We start from the raw sequence: 10955 nt of genomic DNA on the forward strand, positions 1-10955 counted from the left end.
ACATTGAATTTCTCCTACACTCTTATTTGAAAATAGTTTATGTTTGCACAAAAGAAGCAAATAAAGAAAAACAACAATGACACACGCACACGCCACTTTTCTACACGATCTTTCGACAACAACAGCAACAAAAAAATACCTCCGTGTTCACCCCCTCGCAAAACAGCACATCTTTCGACATTCATTCTGCTCTCTCAGCACAATGTATGGGATTAGCTTTGTTTTTATAGAATTATTCATATATAAAGCAATGGAAATGCCGACCATGAACGCACCAGAAACAAGTTGCAATTCGTGTTTTTTTTCTTCTTTCAAACTTCTTCTTCTTCTATTTTCATTTCTTCCGCCTATTCATCAGCTGCTTTTATAGCCATTGCGACAAAGTTCTTTGTTTGTTTCCATCGCGTTCTTGGTGGGTTTTTTATTTGTTGCTCCCTTGGATCATGCTGCTAATAAAATGGTCGCTAATATCTAATATTATTTAATGAACATCATAAAATGTGACTAGATAAATGGAATGAACGGAAAAAAGGCAGCATGGTGATGCGAGCGCACAACAATGACGAGCTGAAGAAAAAAAAAACGACAACAACATTGCAATAAAGAAATGGGAAAATGAAATCGTAAACATGGAGCATGCAGCATTTTAGAGGCGAAAACACGAAAATATAAACAGCAAAAGCTAACAAAGCGCAAAATGACATCAACAAATAGAATGAACGCTATGCTTTTGTTCTTCATCGAAAACGGCCAAAGTATTATTTTCGCTCCGCCATTTTCGCTTTGATTCATTACGTCAAATTATTTTCACTCAAAATCCGTCCTGGTTCCGCATTTTTTACTTCATAATTTATGACCGCACTTTTCCTTTTGCGGTTCTCATTTAACTTTTAAAAATGAAAACCAAAATTCGCGGCAATTTTTCATCACAATTTTCAAAGTTGCATGCATAGTTTTTGAACGAAGATTTGTTTCTTTAACAATAACAACAACAAAAATTTCTCCTTCATCGTTCATTGGTTGACTGAATTGATGTTGTAAAAAAAAATTTCTATCTTTTGTATTAAACGCATTTTATCCAACTGATGTTTTCTATTCGAAAAGTAATTTTCTGCATGAGTTTCATTTGGTTTATTGCAAACGTTGATGCTGCTGCGGGCTGATTCGAATTCATCTCATCAGCTGAGCCAATGTGCTGTCAATGAAAACGAAAATTGATTCGATTTTTGCCCTCTTGTTCCACATATATATGTGTGTATGTCCGGGAGTCAGTCCCAGTTTTGCTATGAACGGGATCGTTAAATTGGCATCAAGTTTATAGTGTATTCATCGGGCGAATAGTCGTTTAATAAAAACAGAACATTACCTCTCTCTCTCTCCCTCTCATTGAACATTGAACCGCATGAAACGAATGAATTTTCCGAATAAATGATTGCTATTTTCAAATTATCTGACATCAAATTTTAAACTAGATCCGATTCATCAACGTTGCTTGATTTAAACTTGCAATTGGCAAACAAAGCAAAAAAAAAACGTCTTGCATCACGCCCTATCATCACCAAAGAATACAGCAGATAAAAAAAACATCGAAATGTTAATTGATGTAATCAATCATAAAACCGCATGCGGTGGCAAGAGTATCGCACGGCATCAACAAACTAACTCGGAATTTTAGCTCGTCGTTGTGTGCGCGTTACGGTACCTTACTTTCAAATCATTAATACAATAGAGCGACTCTACGCAGCGAGTTCACTCACATGTTCGTCAAATACCCATATATTCTAAGCATGCCATGGAGCAAGTACAATTTTTTTGTATCTTTTGTTTTGCACACCGTTTTTTCTCATATTTAATTAATTAATTTTCAATTTCATTGTGTGCATAAATTATGCATGTGTGTGCACGGGAGCCTTTTTTTGCTCGGTGAGTGTTGTGAAAACCTAACACATTGCCAGAGTTGCAACAATTATTGAGTCATACGGATTTCACCGACTATTACCACTATTGTAACCACCTTGATTTGGGTTTGACGTCGCATGCATAATTTTGCTGCAAATATAAAGTGATTGATGACTTAAGGCCCATTCTATAAATAAAATGCCACCTTTAATGAAAACACGCTGTTCATTTTATTCTACATTACATAATACACGTTCTTTATTGAATTTAATCGTTTGCATGCTACCTAATTCATAAATACATTTCTAAATTGAAAGGCAATAAATAGCTTATATTTTACCGAATAAATAAATAAATAAATAGAATTTTAGTCGGAACATTTTTGAATTTCAATAAATTAAATGATGGCTATTTTGTCGAATTTTTCTCTCGTTTTTTTTTCTTCATTTCGAGCAAATTTCATAAAAATTCATGAAAATTACGTCCAAATTGATTTGTTATGTATGTATTCTAATATTGGTTTCATTCTTTGTTTCCATTTTCACACAATCTACACACTAGCAATGTCACTAATTTATTCATAAATTGATCATATGATTTCATCTAAGTAAATATTGACCTTCTTCGACGAAATATTATTATTTATTTGTAAGATGGTGAAATGTGTGTAAAATGTGTGGAATCGAATGAAATTTTGTTTAATCTAGAGATTATACTTTGGAATTGTCTGTGCATCTATTAAACAAACTAGTAAACTATTTACACAAAACCGATATTCATTTGTTCAAACTCATTGTCAATCGAGCCCATTTAAATACGGCAATATATGCATTTCATCAAGCGTTTTTGCGTTCTGTCTTTCTTTTTTTTCTGCTTTTTTCTGCGATTCAATCTCATGCAACAATTGTTGTTATTTGTTGAATTGACCCCGAAATTCACAATATTCATTCTTTCTTTTGTCCAACGTTCTTTTTTATATGTCACTGGGTCTGGGCAAAAAATTAGCTGTATTCTGTTTGTTTGTTTGTCTTCTCTTCTCACAACACACTATCATTCAACATAGAGAGTTAAGTGCATTCTCATTAGTTTCACTGGATTCTTTTTCGTAGAATCTTTTTTTTTTTTTTTTGCTTTTTCTTTTTTTGCTTGCATTGACATTTTTCAGTTACACTTGATGAGCACATGTTCACACACACACGAGGATTGATTGATTGAATTTTGATTCACGGTTTACTGCATTTTTCTGGCTTGTACTAATTTATTGATGTCATTGAATGTGGTAAGCATAGCCGGTTGGTCGGTGTCTTCAAAACTGGAGCATTTTTTATAAATATTATGGCAGTTCTTTCCATCTTGACCGTCTCGAGCTGCACGCATATACTTGAAGAATCTCAAAATCTCCACATTATCGGATGTCGGCTTTCGCAATTCATTCAATTCGCTGGAATGAGAAAAAAAGTGAAAGAAAAGTTTTAAAAACGTTTTTAATTTGTATGAAAAATAAATAAAATGACGGTTCATGCATCGATACTGCATAATTTCACCATATTCGATTAATTGCCATTGTTTGGTAGTTGCGATGACAAATGTCACAGAAAATATCACAGTTTTGTCGAGATCACAGCGGTTCATAAATCAGTGAAGCGATTATGATTGCATACTTTCGCTTTTCTTAATATTTTCAACCAGGTGATTTACATTAAAAATGAGACCTCTTTCAGAGAAATTCCAAAATGTCATGCAAACACACACACACGTTGTTGTCGTCCTCTTCATCTTCATTTTCGGTGAAATCGAATGGTAATCAGAGTCGCTAATCAAATGTATTGTCAAATCAGGCTAGCAATGCTACAATTTGTTGCGATGTGATGTGAAGCATAAAACGAATCAAGATCGATCAGACAATGAATGACTATTCTATGAATTAGAGTCTTTTGAACAGCGAATTATCTGATTATAACTTATGAACAGTGAGCCATTTCAAACAGCGGTTTATTATCTCTCTTCTTTCCTCTCTCTCTCTCTCTCTTCGGCTCTCGCTCTAACCAATTCAAAGTAGTTGGTCATTGACCGTTACAACTTTCAGCGTATTTTCAATACAAATGCGCAAATATATTCATATATAAGCACGTAGATAGTTAATCTGATTCTATTTAATGACCAGCAAGTGGCACATGATGGAATAGATGACAATTGACAAACTGTACACATAAAAGTATGACGTTTTTGGTTTTCATGCGACAAAATATCACTGTGCAAACCGTAAATGAGCAAAAATGTATGAATATTCATCATAAAAGACTGCTGTGACCGCGGTATGCCGTGATTGCTTTGCACATCAATACGGAAAATGAATGAAAAATGATTTCGTGCTCAAGAGAAAAAACCCCGAAAAGAAACAATGATGAAATAATTGCTGAAGCTATCGTTTCAGTGTGGCACACGTGTGTTTCATCTCGAATCCATCTACTCTGACCCCAAAGACATACGATATCTTTACAAAACCAACACGCATTCATTTCTCATAATCATGAACCTGCTCATGAATTTTGCACGCAAACACCGTCCATTTTCCATATTTAATATTGATTTCTTTTTCGACATTTTAATTTTTTGGGTGGAAAAAGAAAACGAATTGCAAATTAATATGTTTTTTTTTTTTTTTTTCGTGCAAACCGTTTTAATAAACTGAGAATGAATTTGAATGTGGATTTAGAAATTTTGATGCGAGAGAGAAAAAAGAGAAAAAACTGATCGTTTTGAAAAGAAATATATGAGACACACATCATTTTAAATTCCGCAACCGATGAGCAGTGGTCGACTGAATTCAACCGCACGATGGGTTAATGCAAAAGCAACAGCAACAACAAAAAATGAAAAGTGTATCGAATGTGGGTCAGATACATATCTTTCTCTCTCTTTAAATGCTCGGCATATTTTTTCGTGCGTGTGCGCGCGCGCGTTTCAATGATAACAACCATTTCGATATGGATGTGTCGGTGACTCTTTCACATAACAAGTTTGTTCGGTGTGATTCAGAAGAGAAAAAAACCATTGGCAACCAGCGGAATGAATTCTGGCAATCGTTTATGTTAATAATGTGTGCGTGTGTGTGTTTTAAGTTAGTATATTGTGTGCTGCGCATGATTGATCAACGTTTTTTTTTTCAACTTACCGACTTAATTGCGCCGATACTAAATTACTGTACGGCATATATTTGGCTGGGCTTGAGTACATTAAACAGACGAGCTTTTCGCGGCATGCTTCATTATCGCCGTTTAGGTTCAATTGATGGAATACAGCATCGAGTCGTGACAACAAAGGACTGTAGAATGGATCATAATTCGTGAGCAGCATCGACGACGCTGGAATGTCGTGGAATACTTTGAAGTCATCTTTTTTACTTTGCAACGTTTCTTTTCGCGAGTGCTGTGCATATTCCGGCATTGTGTACGTGTTGGCTAGCGTGAATTGTGGCTTTGGTTCGGCAATATCATATAACGATAACATGTTATTGGCAGCCGGTGCTGTATCATATGAACTCGGTTCGACATTTGCATGATTGGCTGTTAATGTTTGCTGTGGGTAATTGTAGCCAATGCCAGCTCCAGTTGGTTCTTCGACCGGTGGATTGTCTTTGAATTCAAAATCGTCAACTGTTTCGGCTGGATGTCCAACACCAGACGATGATAGAAGACCTAAACAAATGTGCGTTTATAAGATTTAATAAAATTCTGCTTGTTTGATTTTTCGTATACAAATCATACCTTTTCCAACCATTTTGCTTAATGAACCGAGTATGCTTGGTAAAAACATGGCCAGCAGCACGGTTTTTGCCACTTGAACACCAATAAAGATTGGCCACATCAATTTTTTAAAGCCTAAAACGATGGAATGCAAAGTGAAATTTAATGGTATTTTTGCCTTTTTATAACGACTTCTGTGTCGATTTATTTTCAATAAATTATAAATTTTTATTATAAATTACCTTTAAAGAAAAACAGTCGACCACCATCGGGCACGATATTTTGAAGCGCTGAACCGCTTGCCGATTGAAAGATATACCGTTCGGTGAACTTTTTAATGCGATTTATAACTTTGTCGTTGAGTAAATAGTCCGTAATAAATGATCGTTGTTGGTTGGCCGATCGTTTTTGGATGCCACCGTCATTGTTCTGCTTCATTATCGCCAAGAAATCCAATGTCATTTCTCGTAGCTCTCGAAGACTCTCGTTAATATTTCGAATTGTTTCCGTTTCATTTTTATCATCTGATGGTTTCTCTTTGTTATCTATTTCATCTTCATCGGTGCGTCTATCGGCATGCGATGTCACCGTTGGCGTTGCATTTGTTTCTGGTTCTTTACGTTTCGTTTCAGAGGTAACGGCTTCAACTATTTGCGTTGAAGCCGACACTGGCTTATATTCGGTTGGTACCGCAATCGGCACAAATTCATCATTATTTGCACTGACCGCTTTTGAATACCTTTGAAAGGGTCGCGGTGAATTGAAAAATTTCTGTTGACTTGAATTCGATACCAATACAGCAATTAGCAACAATATCGAAAGTGTATATTGTTGCCAGTTGAATCTTTTTAGACACATTTCGGGCGTGTTTAATGTGTGAAAAATTTCAAATTTGATATCAAACACATGAAATCTGAATGACAATAATATTCCACGTCGATTATCTTGATTTTTGTTTTCGTTTTTATTGTCGAATTTTTACTTTTATTTCACTCTCTTTGCGTGGTCGTTGTTTTTATTTTTAAAAGCGTTGTTATTGTTGACGAATATGATGATGTCGTGTGCAGACCGTTTTGGTTCACGTTGAATATATGCGTAAACACGAATCGAAAACTATACGCATGAACTTTCTCTCACACCAAAATGATAAACACTACTCTGAACACTATTGATACGTCATACTGAAGCAGTCTTTCCGTCTACTTTAGTATGCAGAAGCGTTTATAAGCATTCGCGTATATATGTTAAGCCGATACTGCTTTGTTGTCGTTTTCTCTCTTCCTTCTTCTTATTATCTTTCGTTGTAATTGTTTTTTCTACTCGCTCTTTTTCGGATTTTCCAGATTGTATATTTTATGATTGCCGCTTTGTCTATTTATGATAAATCTTCGCGACTTTTCTATCGTATCGAGTTATCTTGGTTGCGATGCAATCGATTTAATGAAAATACTTTCCGCATTCACCTGTAAATTGAAAAAGAAATTTGTGAGATGAAACATAAGTACGGATGGTACGAGATGACATTGGCCACTGGATGAATGAGAAACCGGTCGGCATTGTATATATATCTAATTGTTCACCAATGCAACATTAATGCCACTTTTACACGGAACGTATTTGTGTTCTCAGACACAAAACGTGCACTTGACAACAACGAAGATGCGGCAATTCCGTATGCCACCGTATACACAGAGAGAGTACCATTTTCTGTTAGGAGAACTAATGCATGTATGTAGGTTGAGTAAAGAAGAAAGTCGTCGTCGAATTGGCGTGTCTGAACATATAATTAAATATATGATGTTATTCTAGAATCAGGTGATAAAATGCATTGACAATGCATCGGAAATTGAAGACAAGTACTCTTTTACTGATTCACGCCCAATGAACATTATAATTTTTCAATCAAAATTGATTCAGTTTTTCTTCGGAAAAAATCATTGTGAAGAAAGCAGCTGCAACATGGCTTACTTATTATGGCTATTCATTTCTTAGAAGAATTTTTCTTTTATGGTTATTTGATATAAATACAATATTTCGTGGAAATACGTGGGCACCTTCTCACTTATGTAGTAAATAACTATTTAATCGAAACAATCAAAAATGATTTTGCATGAAATCAATATTCATTTATCTTTTTTTCACGGTAGACTCTCTCTCTCTCTCTCTGTGTGTGTCTTTTTCTGTCTAAATTTGTCGTTGATCATCAGATATAATTGCGAATTAGGCGCGATTGTTTGGATGTCATTACTTTCTTCAATCAGTTTTTTGTTTGTACCGGTAGTCTCGTAAGCCCGAAGAGTAATAACAAAAAAACTGACATAATGAAATTGTCAGAGTTAAAATTAGTGTGTAAAGCGTAAATTCACACATTTATATTATTGCAAATAACAGTGGCAGTGGATAGGCACAGCACCATGAATTTCGGCTATTAAACAACAATGAGAACGAAGAACAAAGAACAAATAAAAACAACGTGGTAAAAAAGCAAGAAATGAGAAACCAAATTAGTTGGAACAAAACAAAAATGATGTTTGGAAACTTCAATGATAGAATGGTGGATAAATATGGCAATTACCATTGCAAATGTGTATTGTTTAACCTGTTTTCGAAATGGAAACAAATGAAGCGGTCCCATCTCGGGTCTAGATGGAATTAGCTAATTATGATTCAACTGGTTAGAAATATGTTTGAGAGAAAGGTGACTACAAACAATTGAAGAAATGCCGAAGAAGAGTGACGTCAAAGACTACTAAATAAATCCAAATCGAAGCAAAAACTAATGACGGTCAACCACACCGATAACCACGAAAAAGTGATATTTACATGAAATCCACGATTTTCATTTATTACTTTTGAATTTATTTCGTGAAATGTGTGAATTCCCAAAGGATGAATGAAATCGGTGTGTCATCGGTGATTTACAATCGTGTAAATATGCTAAATAGTTCCGCTAAACATTTATATTGAGTGAAAGCTATCTATTCCGCATAATTGATTACAACGATCATTGGAATGAACAAGTGATAGATGGACAGAGACAGAGAGAGCGAAAGAAATGGAAAGAGAGAAATAGAGACAGAATCAGAGAAAAAGCGAAAGAGAGCAAGAGAGTCCATCGGTCAGTGTTGAAAAATGCTTTGACGAAGCGGTTTAAAATTTAAATGAGTATCGTTATTGCTAAAGGGCGATTGAAATGGTTTGCGGCGCATCATGAAGTTCACTTATTATGAACTTGAAAGTGTAAATGAAGAGTCTCTGAAGACCGTTGCAAATCATGAAAAACTTTTGACACCACTGCCATAATTCCCAATGGGAATTTCTCATATGCTTGTTCCGCAAATCAAATCGCCATAGAGTATTTTGCTCCAAATGCAATTGCCAGCAGCTGATATACTCAGTGTTCAGTTAGATTTATCGCGCTGACCTTAATTCTTACATGCAATTTCATCATTTTAATTCATTTTCTCTTGTATCTTATGTTGGTTTTTGTTGTTGTTTTTCCCAACTCATAGATCGCTACCGTATTAGACTATATTCATATCAAAAATTTCGATGTTTCTTTTCGTTCCGTCTGTTTTTTTTTTCTTCTTCTCGCAATCGTTTTCGGAACAAAATGTGTAGTGAAATGGTTGCGCGAGAATAAAAAATCTCTCAAAATGATTTTAACATAATAATTTGCTTTCTTTCTCAACTGGTATAACTGAGATGTTTCTATAGCGCCAAAGATTCACGGATCAAGAAAAAAACCTGCTGATTTGGCTAATACGGTTTTCTTCGTGCTCGAAAAATTTATGATGCATAAGAGATGATTGTTGTAAGCATGCATGCATAAAAATGCGGATGAGCACGATATACGCTTGAAATGATAGCGAGATAAACAATATTTACGTTCGGCATATCACGAAATCGAAACACTTTTTATTTTGTTATCATTTCACTTCTCGATAAAAATGTTCTCTCACTCTCTCTCTTTTACTCGAAATTTCTCGCATAAAACGAAAGCGAATCAGCTTTCGATTGAAACGATGGAGATATTTGCCACGCACATACATTAAAATAGAATTGTAAACAATAGACTTTGTCACGTAAATGATAAATCCCATGGCCAAAAATCTCAATGATGCGCTGCGTCGATTGAAAGCATCAAAAATATACAAATAAACAAAAGAATCACACTGGAAAGAATAAACATTCAGTTTCACCTTTTTTTTTCCCGTAAAATTATGTTGTTAACGTGGTTTTATGTTTGTTTCCCGTTCTTATGTTTACTTCTTATGAATTTGTGGCTTAAATTAGGTTCATTCACTAACAGTGTTGTTGTTTTGTTTTTCGAACGGTTATTTTACTTCTTTGACCGACTCGATTTAGGTTTCGTACGTCAAATGTTGCCTTTGAGACTTCGAATTTGATTGTTTAAAACAGAACACATAAACTATTCAGAGGAAAAAACACACTTTAAATATCGAATGGTTGCTTTTCTCTCTCTTTTTTTTTGCAAATCATATGCAAATTATAGAATTTGCCAAAACGGTAATGTCTGATTTCGAAAGAACTGCAAACCAAACCACATATTTCGATTTGAATTCGAATGCACGGACAGAACGAGTTAATGCGATATTGTGTCGTAGCACACCGTTTGAACACTAATTCATTTTACCAAACTATACGAGCCAAGTGGCAGCGATATCTTTTGGCTCACCATACCATTTGGTGTAGACGTCGTTTGCTTGTGTTTGTGTTTGAATGCGTATAAAATGGCTTGAGCCGATCACGCATACCTTTGCATTGGCGCGCGCACATTCGCTCACAACGCCGCAGAAACAACCGAAATAAAGAATGAATAAAAACGCATGAGAGATATATCCGATTTTTGTTTGAATTTATTCATGCACGTTGTCGACATTCCATTTTGGACACTGTTCGCTTTTGGTCTTGCAACGTGGTTTTCACATTTAAACATTCCACTACACATTCACTACACATTCACTCAACACATTAACGACGGTGAAAAAGAGCAGATGAAAACAACAAACTGCGCGCGCGCTGCAGAGAAAGAAGCACTGTTTACCAACACACGTTTATTTGCACCTAAGTAGATGCTTGGCTGTTTCACTTGAATGAAACAAGCAATTTATGAGTCTGATTAAAGCCACCGAATGAGAAGAAAAAAACAATAATAACAAAAACGACTAATGATGTGTAATGAAATCAATGTTATCATTCTAGAATATAAGCCAAAGGACAGAAAATGATCGAAGTACCGTTTTTATTTAAGAATTTTCTACAATGAGATACGTTTTATTTCAATAC

The 10955-nt window shown here is 35.1% G+C and overlaps 1 protein-coding gene across 1 annotated transcript; it reads right to left on the reverse strand.

Annotated features, from left to right (window-relative positions):
- Positions 1–2308: 2308 nt before the first annotated feature.
- Positions 2309–10270, reverse strand: LOC116341750. Its single transcript, XM_031769003.1, has 5 exons — positions 9848–10270; positions 5888–7108; positions 5667–5780; positions 5075–5597; positions 2309–3340 (listed from the first exon to the last, which is right to left on the reverse strand). The coding sequence occupies exons 2-5, from the start codon at positions 6501–6503 to the stop codon at positions 3130–3132; spliced, it is 1464 nt and encodes a 487-aa protein (XP_031624863.1). The 5' UTR covers positions 6504–7108; positions 9848–10270; the 3' UTR covers positions 2309–3129.
- Between the last annotated feature and the right edge of the window lie 685 nt (positions 10271–10955).

Source organism: Contarinia nasturtii, unplaced genomic scaffold, assembly GCF_009176525.2.
Source record: "Contarinia nasturtii isolate CC-2019 unplaced genomic scaffold, AAFC_CNas_1.1 Cnas_scaffold_745, whole genome shotgun sequence".
Lineage (NCBI taxonomy): Eukaryota > Metazoa > Arthropoda > Insecta > Diptera > Cecidomyiidae > Contarinia > Contarinia nasturtii.